This window comes from Cydia pomonella, chromosome 21 (genome assembly GCF_033807575.1).
Source record: "Cydia pomonella isolate Wapato2018A chromosome 21, ilCydPomo1, whole genome shotgun sequence".
NCBI classification, from domain to species: Eukaryota; Metazoa; Arthropoda; class Insecta; order Lepidoptera; family Tortricidae; genus Cydia; species Cydia pomonella.
In genome coordinates this window covers 6,677,938-6,692,265 of record NC_084723.1, presented here as the reverse complement: position 1 = coordinate 6,692,265, position 14,328 = coordinate 6,677,938, and the positions used below count along the sequence as shown (strand labels likewise).

Here is a 14,328-nt window from a genome sequence, read left to right as displayed (position 1 = left end):
ATGACAGATTCAGAGGATATGCCCTGCCTTTTGAAGTCCATGAGTAAGACCGAGACGACTGTAGGTTTATCTGTATAGGTTATTTCGTGGATATGAGACGCCGGGGAATTTTGTGTAGTCTGCATTTAATCGTATAGTTGTTTGGTTGTTGTTAGTGAAAAGAGAATCATTTTATTTGTTAGTAGTGTCATAGTATTTTGATAAGTACATCTACCTACGTCGTGTAAGTGAAGCTGTTGTGTTTTTATTCAAATTATTGAGATAGAATTTTCTTTTTATGAAATAGGAAAAGATAATGAACAGATAGGTGGGTACTTAATATGCTAGCTATCTACGACCTTGCCGAACGACTTTGTTGTAAATGATTCATTGAGTATTAAGTACTATATGAATGTCTTAAATTAGCATACCTAGTTGTTTTAATTAAAAATAACCTTTAAGATAAATACGAAAGTAGTGACTATACTATATGCTCCTTGATAAATACATTAATTAATACAAAGCAGCATACCTATCACAGGTTTGTGTTAATTGAAGAAATAAATATTCAAAACTCTTGTGCTTAAAATTACTAAATATTATGACATACATTATTTTGTTGCAGATGTTATTGTGAAGATGTCTGGCAGTAAAACTGGTACGTTTTACGTATTTATTTCTTTAATGTAATGTTTATTGCACATAAGATGGACTTAACACCGTGGCATGAATATAATTATAAGCCTGTCAAACAACTTTATCAGTAGAAAAAGCGCGAAATTCAAATTTTCTATGGTAAGGTACCCTTCGCGCCTACATTTTGTTTAATTTGCCGCTATTTTCTACTGACGGAAATGGCTAGACAGACTTTAAAGTTGTAACAAACTATCGCACCGGACCACGAGCTTGGAGTGGTTCTAAAAATAGCTCGCACTGGCTTTTAGACTTCTGCATGATTGAATACACTGAACCGTCAAAACTCAAAACTGCGATCCTACTATTCCTACCTTAAGTGCCAATTACATACACTTTATCAGGCCTGATATCAGACCCGATTTTGGATCCGAGAAATAATAATTTTCCATTTCCACAAATACCAGCACATCGTTTACAATATTTAAAAAGTAAAAAAATGGTTTATATGCAAAAATACATTTATAAAAAAAAAAAAAATATTTTTATTTCAGAACTACTAGAATTCCATAATAAATTGTTAGTACCATCGTTATAGCTAGGGGTTAGTAAGTACATTAAAATCAAATAATAAGAATAATAAATAATTAATAATCTTGACATAATAACAATGAAATCATGATTCATAGTAAAATAAAAATTAGTTGAAATAATAAATACAAAAATAATTAATATATTAACATGTCAAATTCAAAATAAAATAGACTAGAATAATAATTACAACGTCAAAATTTACTACTTTTATTCATATTTTACATTTACATTTCAAATATTGTTAACGATGTGCTGATATTCCGTGAAACGAAATTTCGGGCCCGAAATCGGGAAGTGTGGATGTAATTGGCGCTTTACAGACGGCCGTATACTCGTCCGCTAGTGTTGCCAAGTGTCTCATATTTCCGTGTTTTTCAAGGTATTTTTGCGAAATCAACTTTACGCAAAAGTAGGTTGTCTGGAATTCTGGATCCAATTAATAGAAAACTCCTCTATCTTTACTAATGTTAACTACATTTCTAAGTGTCGCCCTCCTGATTAGCACTTCGCGCCCACATTTTTTGTTGAACGTACCCTCTAATCTACAATAACAATATACATAAGGGCTCCTCTACATGATGGCCCAGCGTAGGCCAGTCTAAGGGACGCAGCTATGCGGTTGAATGAGATAGCAATATCACTTGCTCCCTCTAACGCATAAATGCGTCCCTAGGACTGGCCTACGCTGGGCCATCATGTAGAGGAGCCATAAGATTAGAGGGTATCATCTGTATAATATATCCATGATGGAGGAGCCCTTATATGTCAATGCCATGATGCTGTCAAAGTGAAGTCAAATGTCATTCAATATTGCTTGTAAACAAGAAGTAACCGTATAACCTTATCGGGTTTTTTTTTGAATTAATTTATATCGTTATCGTGCAACAATCTTAAATATTTACAATACGTAAGTTAATCACTTAGATAAAACTATCTTCAGTTAGCCAAACACGACAAATTAGCTATTTGTACATCTTTGTTACATGTTTATATTAACAATTTTAACCACTCTTCATTTCGAAGAGATAGATAAGAGATAGATCAAACTAAAATTATTTCAGTAGCAGTAGTAAACACTTTAATGTACACAACACAATAGGTAGATGCAATTAACGAGAGGAAATGATTTTTTCAGATATTTTTATTCCGGTAATTGCTGCCAACACGAACGTCCGACCAATGGACGTAACTGCACCTCCAAACACTGAAAACGCGAATAGAGATGACAAAAATACGCCCAGAAGTGTAAGTGTGCTTTTAGTAAATCAAAAATTTGCTTCTTACTTCAAAAACACAAAACGAAGTTTGACAGTGATTCAGGGACGAATCATGCTGTGGCACTATCCCTTTCGGCTATTTAGGGTTGTCAAAATTCAAGTCATTATCTTATATGTCATTGTGCATGCAAAGGGACGTCAAGTTGCGCCAAACCGTTAATATTTGCTTGAAGTAATGCTGAGCCGAACGGAGCGAAGAATGCCCTGTTTAAGTTTTCCCTCCTGCTCAAAACTCAAAAATATATATTACAAGTAATACAGACCCTGTAAGGGCACAGTAGTTTAATATTATACAATATTAATAATTAACCGAGTAGAGTGCAGGTCTCCATTTTAAACTGTATTTAAACTTTATTACACAAATACAAGTAATACATACAATAGGCGGACTTGATGCCTTGAGGCATTCAGCTTGGACAAAAATGCTTTTGTATGTCCAGATGTGAAATCTTGTGATCAGGTTCGATAATTATGTAGATTTTTTTTGTCTATTAACTTTTTGAGGTGGGAGCAGGTTACCCAAGCTGCCCAGACCAGAGTCAGTGGAAAATAATAGTTCGAGCCCTACACCCCAGCAGGGGGTAACAGGATGAAAAGTAGAACTTTTTGGAACTTTAAAAAAATGACACAATGGGGGTTTACGAGGTCTACAGGTCACAGAGCCACTTGTTTAATAAGTACATTGCACACTTAGAGCCACTTGTACCATCCCACTACTCCAGGGTTAACCGGTTAAACCTGAAGTTACCATGGTTACCAGTACAATTTGACACTGGGTTAACTGATGCTGGTTATCATCAGATTGTGTTCCTGAATTAAAATTTTGATTTGTTTTTTATTTGTATAAGAATAATTAAAGATAAAAAATAGATACATGATTCCTTTGCAGTGCACAAATTTAGCCAAGAAATTTTAATAATTTAGCTTTAGCTGGAAATTTTTATATGAGTTTGAATGTGTCAAATGTTATGTCAGTTAATTAGTGTAACTTCTAACTAACCAAAACCATACTTTGTATCAGGTCTTTTGGCCTAGTGCTGCAGTGAGCATGTTAACCTGTTGTTATCAGGTCTTTACCACAAAATAAATAATACTGTGTATAGAATTATCACTGCTTAACATAACAAATGATTGACACTCAAAGGTCACAAATTATGTTGTCCCTCACTAGGCTATGGTGCCTATGATGCTTTCTCTTACTGGCCCACTTGCCACTGCTTACAATGAATGTTCAGAGTAGTCAAGCTCAGTGCAAAAAACTGTTTGAAATAACATGCCCCTACGCTTTATTAAGAGGATAGTGGGCAATGGCTTCTCCATATAAACATAATTACCCTTTTCCTCTTTAGATATTAACTCAATGGAATGGAAAAATAAGTAATGTTAAATGTTAATATCCAGAGTGGAAAATGGGGATGTTTGTATGGAAAGGTGGTTGTCCACTTTCGTCTCAGGGTGCAGCCAGACATGCAGGTACATACTCGCCGAGTGTGGAGCCATTTACTTCATACATTCTAAAAAGATCTTTATTTTTTTTAAATACCAGGTGCTCGGTACTCAGTCTGGTCATACCTTTAAGCAATATTAATACAGTTCATTATGTTTACAGAGAACTAATGTCCCTGTAAGCTTCAAATTGTCATTGATTGCTGAAGTGAAGAAACATGACATTGTCTGGCAAGACCGAAAACAGAAGAAGAATTCTGATCTCTGGGACGACGCCTGGCTGAAGATTCGTAAAGCGCTTCACATTAAAAAAAGTAAGTTTAATACAAAATGGCATAGTTGATTTACTAAAACTGGTTATGGTAATAATTGAATCCAATATTTAACTATGAAGAGAGCTCTCTATTAGTTAGTTAGTTAGTTAGTGCTTCTGGGCATTTTCCGCAAATCGACAACCATTGTGCCTATTTTGCGTGAAACGAGGTAGCGCTACTCTAACCACCCCAGCTCCTCCACGAAGCCTAGCAAAGTTTTCAGGTTGCTAAATGCCTCTCCTAGTGTGCACGGAGTCCCTAGGTATTTGTTCCTGTATACTTCTACCTGTTTGCAGTCTAGGAGAATATGTTTTGTTGTTTCTTCTTCTTCCATGCACGCTCTGCACATGGGGCTGTCTGTTTTACCCATATTGTGTAGGTGTTTGTTAAGTGTGTTATGTCCCGTAATTAATCCTACTATTTTACGTAGTTGATGTCTAGGTGTTTTCAGTAGTATTTTGGTGAGTTTGTGGTTCAGTTCCGGTAGAAAATCCTTGGTCTGCCTGCATGTGTCCATTTCCTTCCATTATTTATTGTGCAGTTGTCTGTGATGTAGGTCTAGCTGGTTGTGTATATAGGATATTGGTAGGGGTATGATGGGCTCGGGTCCAGCGTTTCTGAGCCTCTCCTGGCCAGTTCGTCCGCTGCATCGTTTCCTCTTGATCCACTATGCCCCTTTATCCATTGAATTGTTACTTTGTTGCCTTCTTTGCTCACTTCCGTGAGGCTTCGATGACATTCGAGTATGAGTTCTGAATTAAGTTTGTCGCTGCATAGCGCTTGTAGTACTGATTTACTGTCTGATAGTATTAGTATATTTTCGTGTTTCACTTGTCGTCTTGTTATAGCATTGCAAGCTTCTATTATTCCCACACATTCAGCTTGGAATACCGTGTTATGTTCTCCCAGGGGTTTTGAGATGTGTATATTCAGGTCCTCCGAGAAGACACCACATCCTGTCCCTTCAAATGTTTTTGAGCCATCTGTGAATATTCTTAGGTTGGTTTGGTCTAGTCCTTCTTTAGGATCTTCTGTTAATGATATGGCGTATTCTTTCCAGAAGATCATAGTTTTTGGTGTTTTGTCGATGGGCGCCTCCAGCATGGGTAGTTTTGAGATCATATTTTCATAGATCTTCTTGTGCGATGAGCTGAAGGATGTCCATAGGTTTAGCTTTTTCAACCGAAGAGCCGTGGCAGCCGCTTCTTTTTGTATGTATATGTGTAGTGGTAGGAGTCCTAGCATTATTTCTAGCGCCGCAGTCGGAGTAGTTCGCATACAGCCCGTCGCAGCCACACATGCTAGTCGTTGTGTTTTGTTTAGTTTGTCTATTACCGTGGTTAACTGGGTGCGGGGCCACCATACGACCGCGCCGTAACGTTAAATAACCATAAATAATATTAGAGCTCTCTATTTCTACATACAGTCCGACTAGATGTCATTCGATACCGCCTTGAAAGGGAGGTATGAGAGGCCGCTTTCACCTTTCGGCTGTGGCGGGTCGCTCGCCACTGATGTTCGAAGGTCAATTGTCGTCTGTTTGAGGATGATGTCTGCAGCTGGTGTTGGCCAGCTCTTCGCTACCGATTGTTACCCAACCCCAGGACCCCTATCCTGGTGATACCGTTTGAGCGGGGCCAGGATTCGGGGCCGCGGTGAAGGCGACCATACATTCTCGTTCCGCGCGGCCACATACTCGACGACTGGTATCGGGAGTAGCGAGGGAAGTAGGCAGAGATGTAGTGTGGCCACGTTGGTCGTCAACGGCTGCCATACTGCCCTGCATACTTCCCTCACCACTTTCCATACCACTCGCCGTGTGTGTGGCCGCGCCATTTGGTACAGAAAAATATAATGTAAATGAAATGTATTATTTTAGTAACATTACGTTAACCACAAAATTTATTTAAAATTTAACAATATTAGGTAACATAAAAGCTAACTACATAATATACAATACAAATACTATTTATTGCACACCTCAATAAAAACAATACAGTATCAGAAGTAGAGGTAAACAACAGGCTCTCTTAAAGTTAACTGTAAAACTAGTAAATTAAAATAACATAAAAAATGGACACTAATGGCAGATTAGGAAGGAAAGAATGATAGGATTTACAGGGAAACTTAAACTGACGCCATCTATAAAGAGCTTCGACCGGTTAACCCTGTAGATGTAGATGTAGTGTAGGCGGGCTGTCGATCGGTGCTGCGTTCATTCAGCCCGATTTTCTGGAGTTGGGGCTGCAGGTTACTGTCCCGGCAGCATTTCCATACTATTCTTCTCCAAGGACATCTTAAGTTCGACGTTCAATTCAATTCAATTCAAATAAGTTTATTCATGTAGGCCTATGAACAAGCACTTATGAATAGTAAGACATAATTATCAGACATTATTATTAGGAGATATAATTATCTTAAGCTAATTATCAGAGCAATTTATTGATGTTGTGAATATTATTCCATATATAATACTAATAAATATAATTCATAGATCAAACTTAATACTAAAAATTTCACAAAATATAGTCATACAAAAGAAAATGTATAAAAAATACTAGTCTAGATTGTTTTTAGAATAAATTCTAAATGTCAAACAAATATAATAAAAACTTCTTTAATTCGTTTTCTTTTAGTAAGACTACCGAATGTAATATATCGCACCCGGTTAACCCTATTCAATGGCCCAGGTATATTGACCCAAGTCACTGAACTGATGAATGTTACTATTTTCCAGCGGGATTCTGCGAGAAGCAATGGAAGCTACTGTGCCACGGATACCGGAGCCACATCAACAGGAACACGCCCATGCATATAGACCTCATCAGGGAGATGGCTTTCATGGCGCCGCAGCTCAAGAAAGGTAAGGAACTAGCCTGTCATGTAGGTAGCTCCTGTGAGCACCGCGACAGTATGAGACATATACCTACCATCAAAGCTCGGAAGCGGTTTTAAAAATAGCGGTAAATTCCGGTTTATTTTGGTTTTACTCCGAACTTTCATAAGAACGCAAACGTTTTAAGAACTTTATTGTAGGTAACCTAAATAAACCGGTTTATTTGAAAAGCGGCGAGACTGCTGGTCGGCCTGGTGTTGTGCCGCGTAAACAAAGACACCAATATAGAACGAAACCGCTTTTTATTGTTCTAAACCGGTTAATCCGACAAGAATCTAATGGAAATGTTCGCGTAAAAACCGGTTTTACGAACGATAGCGAAATAAAAAGGTTTTGCGCCAAGTACATGATAACGGTGTGGAAATTTAACCGGTTACCGAGCCTTTGTTAAATTAAGGCTAATTGAATAAAGACTAGGTAATATTGAAAGCAGATGTGGCCATGTGACACATTGATTGTACCATAACTCACGTTTGCTCGTTGTGAAGATCCTTGGAGAGTATCCCAAAGGCGCTCATTTCTCGAACGGTACCAATACCGTTCGAGAAATGGGCGCCTTTGGGATATACCATACGTATGGGTATGGGTATCGACTTGACAGTTCATGGAGTAATAATATTAGTCCAAACTAATATTATTACTCCATGAACTGTCAAGTCGTATGGGTATGGGTTACCCTATAGCAACACACTCCATCTGGGGATCCAGCATAGCTTTTACCTGTCATTCCTAAACAAGTTTAAAATTATTGTTTTTTCTTTTGTGATTTGCCTGGATCAAAGGGCTTCAAAGGGATTAAAGGGCTTAAGCTAAATCTCATAAAAGCAAACTAGACACAGGTAAAACCTATACTGGCGCCATCTATACAATCCTTTGACATTTGCCAACCCCATTGTAGCCTTCATTATTTTTAAGTCACTTTTGCAAAAATATGTAGACTTAGATAAGGCGAGGAATGACGATATTTTTTTTTACAGCATGTTCAGACAACGAACCGTCTGACAATGAAATGGGAGAACCTGGGTCTCCTGTCAAAAACAAAGTTCCTCAACAAAATCTAACTCCAAAACCCAAGAAGGTAGGATATTAGATTCCGTTCCTTTTTTATTGAAAGTTCCTAATCATCAATCTCGTACCTTACTTAGGCAACTCAGCAAGCTTCGTTGGCTAAATACGGTTCGCGACGTCCAACATTCACGAAAAAAAAAATACAGGTTAAAAAAGCGGATTTTTAAAATATGTTGATATTTTCTTTATGCAGACTGCGAGCCATATATATTTGAAGTATACAATACACATATTTGGCCAACAATAAATGGCGTTAGAGGGAGCAAGCGATAACGCTATCTCGTTAAAACTCATAGCTGGGTCTCTAAGATAGATTATTCATATTAACCATAGAGACTATACATCTCTATTGTATTGTAGTAATTATTTATTATAATGTAATGTTTACCCAGGTATTGGCTGTTATATTTATAAATGTTGTTATGTATTTTTCATGTCACTATAAGATGTTACTATAAATGTTGTATTGACTTGTAAAAGAGACCTTGAGGCCTACTTGCAGAAAAAAATTTTGAATTTTGAATTTGAATTTTGAATTTTTGAAAGACCTGCATTGGCTCAATATTTGTACTAGGCATTAGAGGTTGAAGTACACTACCTTACTCGATTTTTACTTCATGAACACTTTCACTGCCAGCAATCTGCAACAAGGGTTCTATGCTACAAAGCGGAAAAAGCGCGTTATCTGCAACAAGCGTAGCCCGCGCAGGTAGCTAATGCGTGCTAAGGTGTTAGGTACGGAAATGCAGGGTACTGCGATACGAGCAGAAAGTATTCTAAACGCGTTTTACTTTGCCACTCAGGTCGCGAAACAGAACAGCTGTTCAGGTCTAGACACCGAGTGCAGCGAGGACGAGCGGGCGTCGGTGGCCATACTCAAGCTGCTGTTCGCGAGTGTGCCGCCCGACGCCATGCGCGCGGTGAAGCAGGGGCTCGTCGAAACGCTTAATAAAATTGCGGTGGGTACTTATTATTATCGACTATGCAACATTTTTGGGTTAAAACCAGTGATCGGAACTATGGGAGTAAAACTTTAACAAAACTTGTTAAGCGGACATAAAATAGTGCATACAGCCCTAAAGGAGGGATAGGAATAGTATAGTACTTACAGCCATAAAAATATTTACATTCATAGATATTCGAATATTTTTAAGACTATAAGCACTCTTTTTACGTCCGCTTGATAAGTTTTGTTAAAGTTTTACTCCCATAGTTCCGATCACTGGTTAAAACCCAAACACACCAACCAAACCACCAAAGGCACTATCATTGGTAACAACTGAGATTTTTAGCCCTTGTAATGCCTTGGGGGTAATATCTGAGAATTACTGCCCTATTGACCCAATACTTCGATTTTTTTTAGTAAGAATTTGCAGAGCAAGTATACAAGCACTAAGTAATATTTAATTTGATAATTAAATTTCTCTCCTCGAATGATGGTCTGTGTAATAGTTCATTTTTATATGGTGTAGCTGACACGTAACAGTGTTGGCCGAACGTTGATTGCAATTAACCATTATAAATTGAACCGTAACCGTAAAGGACGGTGACAGCTTACGGTTCAATTTAGAATGGTTAATGGCCATTAGTTTTTAATTGCATTAACGTTTCGGCCAACACTGACACGTAACATGTTTTTAGATATATTTTGGAAGCTTAGAAGAATACTTTATTTATAAATGTAACATTTTAAGTCATACAAATACGGTGAAAACATATTTCTTCAATTAATTTTTAAATTCAGCTCAACCAAAAGAGTCCTGAAGGAACTGTCACTTGCATATCATTGCACTAGATATCCTCTATGATATAATCGCTTAAATATATCGCTAGTTTTTACGTATAGGCTATTATATTTGTCTATGTTACTTTTCTAAAATTGATTTTTTTATTGGTAAAAACCAGCCAAGTCAAATCCTTTATAATTTCAGGATTTTCTACACAGCACAGATAAAAACTTGGCACCCATATAGACCTCAATTCTTTTGTCGGCCAGGCAACAATGACACATATTCTTAATATTGAACTTGGCTCTCATTTCACATATTTGTTATTGTTGGGTTTTATTTATTTATATTAACCATTGTTTTATATATTACAGCCCGAAGTGCAGACCAAAATATTAAACCACGCTAAAGAGCAGCTAGCAAAGTGCGCAGATTTCGGCAAAATCGACTGGACGACGCTCGACGTACCTGGTAAGTGAACTACTCCATTAAAGTAAGGCGGTAAGCACGAAGAATTTCGTACAATGACCCGCCTATTTCTATCTCTATCGCGCGCTCGTAACTATATTGCTGTCCCGCCCATGATGCCGGCGGTCAATGCCACTGTGCGAGCGGTACAGCAATATAGTTTTGACGACCGGTTTGGCCTAGTGGGTAGTGACCCTTCCTATGAAGCCGATGGTTCTGGGTTCGAATACCGGTAAGGGCATTTATTTGTGTGATGAGCACAGATAGTTTATGAGTCATGGATGTTTTATATATATTTAAGTATTTGTATATTACGAGTATATAAGTATATCGTAGTCTGAGTACCCACAAGTCCCACAACGCAAGCTTTCTGGAGTTAACCGTGGGACTTAGTAAAAAAAAAAACAACGGTTTGCACTCCGGGAGTGCCGGCAGAAGTGAAAACATGAATATTAACGTTGTGCATTTTTGATATTTTGGAATGGTTAGGGAATAATTTTGCACGAATTGCTTTAATTATCAGTACAGAAGTACTAAACGAAACAGCAGGCGCAGGCATACATTTTCGCCGCGCGGTAGAAAGAGAGGAGGATACTCTCTCTTTTACGCTGCGCCGGCGGTCTACTGGCTTCAATGACATTGTAACAGTTTTTCGATCAGGTCACGTGTCCGTCTTACGAATTTTCAATCTGACGAATCTATCGGTCACGTGACCTGTCGCGAGTTTAACATTTTTCCCGTAACAGTTTTTCGATCAGGTCACGTGTCCGTCTTACGAATTTTCAATCTGACGAATCTGTCGGTCACGTGACCTGTCGCGAGTTTAACATTTTTTCCCCATCACAAAAAGTGCACAGCGCCGCTAAAGAAGTTTTCACTTCAAAAAATAGAGTTTGAGTTTTGAACAGAAAACCCGCTGAGCAGCGGGTACCCGGCACTTAATGTGTTGCCAAACTAATAGAAAATTAATGTATCTAATGGTGTTTTTTATATTTCAGTTGAAGTCTGCAAAGCCGTTTGGGAGTACAAAGTTATGAAAATGGTGCTCACGGACTAATTATGAAAGATATATCGACATTGGTACATAATATGTTCTAAGTGATTGTGAATGATGTGATGTGTGTTGTGTAGATTGCTGAAAATGCGAATTTGTGTGATACATTGATGTTTCTTTACATTATATGTACATCTCATACCATATTGGTAATGGTAAACACTTTTATATAAAACTTTTGACATAATTTGCAAGCTTATTAGTATTTAGGAGTATGTAAGAAAACGAATTAACCTTCCAGTATTTCCATACCTAGTGACATCAACTGCTGAGGTGGCTATGGGAAACATAATTTTTTTAACATTGACGTTTGAAGGAATGGCTGAATACAGAAGTATACTCAGTGTAAACGCACCCAACAACCCCTGCTGTACAGTCAGCTTTAATAGTAGCACATCAGACTACACTTCAAAAGTATCTCCCATTTTCTAACAGTTAAACAAAAAGAGATATGAATATGACTGACATGTGTCGTTTCCAAGCAAAAAGTCCCATTTTGTCGCTTGCCATAAAGACGCTTTGACAGATTATTCGTATAAAGATACAAGCAAATCTCGGGTAAGCGACAAAGTGGGACCTTTCACTGGACTTCGGCACGTATGTAAAACAATTAAACTGTACCTGATACTTTTGAACGCACACTGTACAGATTTTTCTTTAATTGTAAAAGTATTCAAGGGTGGCAGATACTTTTGGTGCGTTGTTTGATCCACTACTATTGATGCTGACTTGACACCCTGTCTAATTGGCTATTAGATTAGGATCTCTATATTCCGTTTTGCAGTGGTAATTATTTCGAAATGCTAGGGATCCTATGATACCTAATATTGCGGTACAATAATATGTTAACAACAATATAATTCAGTGCATAGTTACTCAGATTTAATTTTGCAGAAAAAAAGTTAGCACTGATATATATACGCTCCAAGAGATGATGAACCCTCCGTGGGTTCTTGAGAGGTGTAAAATAAAAGACTGTGCGTTACTACATAGGTTTATGTATAACATTACTAATCTGAAACAAAAAACCGGTTAAGAGCATATCGGGCCATGCTCAGAGTAGGGTTCCGTAGTTACTCTTCCGTCCCAATAAGCTAAACTGGAGCTACAACAACCAAGCGACGCCAACGCGCGACTTGCTAAAAATATGAACTTTCATGGTACCACATCTTCAGACTATAGTTCGGTTTTTTAGCATTTTAAAAAAGGTTAACAATCTTGATAGGCCTTTATATTGAAAAACGCTTTATGAAAATCAGTAACTATTACGTCTATTACTTATGAAAGCAAAATAATGAAAATGATCGTGCATGATTTATAATTGTTACATATTTGCCGGCCGATATCGGCCTGTCAGTTATTCACAAAAGATGACGTCACCGGGCCTCAGGTTAAATTTGGCAGTTGCCAACTGTCAAATAAGCAATATGTTGCACACCCACTAGAGCGAATTGGGAGCGTGCACGATGGCAACGCCGCTTAGCGTTTGCAACTACTGGGGAGCTGTCAAATAATGAGCTTAACAAAATAAAGATTTTTCCTTAAAAATCTTTGCTATACTTAATACAGTTACCAATTTGCAGAATCTTTTACACACACTTGACTTTTGCTTTACTGAAAATAGTCAGAATTATCTGTGTATCTTATATTATTCGGTTATTTTTCTTCGTCGTTGTTTCGATACAAATTCAATGAAAAAATGTTTGTTTCATTATGTTTTGATGGCCCACTTCATGATCTTCTTCATGGGGGTTACGTATGATGCTTTCAAGTATAAAAGTTTTGCCCTTCTTCACAGGTTTTAATCAACTCATTTTATGTTAAAACATATGTTCTTTCGCTTATCACAACGTTTGTTGTGACAGACGACAGACAACTCCAAAGAGCATAAAATAATCACTACGTTCTGACAACTCTTCGTGCCAAAAGTATGTTTCTGACGAGCTTTCAGTAACTGTCATTATAACTAATATTACAATTACCTAATGTTGGTACACTGTATTAGCCATACTATTTTATTAACATCCAAGCAAAACTCTGCGTTGACATAGACTAGATAAAATATTTAGCCGTTACGTTGGTAAGCCTGGAATAATACTATATGATATAAAAGCCTAATTTCTAGCTCGATGTTGGAAATATATAAAGTTTACTATTATTGTTTCGTCCAGTATTATTGCAGTTTACCATTTATCAGCTATCGTGACCTATTTTTTATCGTAAATATGGTTTTAAAGCAAAAAACGTGAACAAAATAACGGAATATAGTATGGGAATTGACAGAAACACGGCCACATCAAGCGCCGTGATCGTTCCGGCCTCCCGCTTTGCACGCTTCCAATACCTAATCAAAATAAACTTTTGAGGTAATAAAATGGTGGCACCTAAGCAGATTAATATTAAAAAAGTCAGCTCGAATAAAAATAATCGGTTAATTACACAATGTAATTCGATTTATTTATGTTTTTCGATGTTTGTTCTGTCGTAAAAGCATGATTTTAAAGGATTAATTATAATTATCTCCATTAATAGGTACATCTAACTTTTCTACTAATAAAAATAGTTTAGTTTTTTTTGTACAATCTTATAAGATAGCTATAAGACTATTGTTACATACATATATGTTAGAGCTCAAATAATAATAAAATAAGAACCTTATTGCTTTTTTGTATCTAATACGTAATCCCAGTGACCCATCCTTTTAACTAGAGATTAATGAATTGTTCATATAACGGTATATTAACCGTGGTCCCAACTGCTTTGTACCACAGTGGATCCACAGGTTTTTTTTTACCCGTTGTCCCACCGCACATACGTCGGAAATCCCGATTTAGGCGGCCAAAAGTCAACTTTCTAAAAGTAGGCTTATCGC

At 37.3% G+C, this 14,328-nt stretch overlaps 1 protein-coding gene across 1 annotated transcript; it reads left to right on the top strand.

Moving 5' to 3' along the window:
- The first annotated feature begins 497 nt into the window (after positions 1-497).
- LOC133529465 (uncharacterized) lies at positions 498-14,114 on the top strand. The gene is made up of 9 exons (XM_061867181.1): positions 498-520; positions 605-637; positions 2,342-2,451; positions 4,093-4,243; positions 6,981-7,106; positions 8,117-8,217; positions 9,011-9,166; positions 10,309-10,405; positions 11,401-14,114. Exons 2-9 carry the CDS (start codon positions 619-621, stop codon positions 11,457-11,459), a joined length of 819 nt encoding a protein of 272 aa, XP_061723165.1. The 5' UTR covers positions 498-520; positions 605-618; the 3' UTR covers positions 11,460-14,114.
- Positions 14,115-14,328: the final 214 nt, after the last annotated feature.

What these genes read in the sequence shown, in the direction of transcription:
- LOC133529465 (XM_061867181.1), top strand. An exon ending in AGCGCTTCACATTAAAAAAA is followed by an intron (nt 4,244 to 6,980) that starts GTAAGTTTAATA and finishes ACTATTTTCCAG; the next exon opens with CGGGATTCTGCGAGAAGCAA. An exon ending in GACGACGCTCGACGTACCTG is followed by an intron (nt 10,406 to 11,400) that starts GTAAGTGAACTA and finishes TTTATATTTCAG; the next exon opens with TTGAAGTCTGCAAAGCCGTT.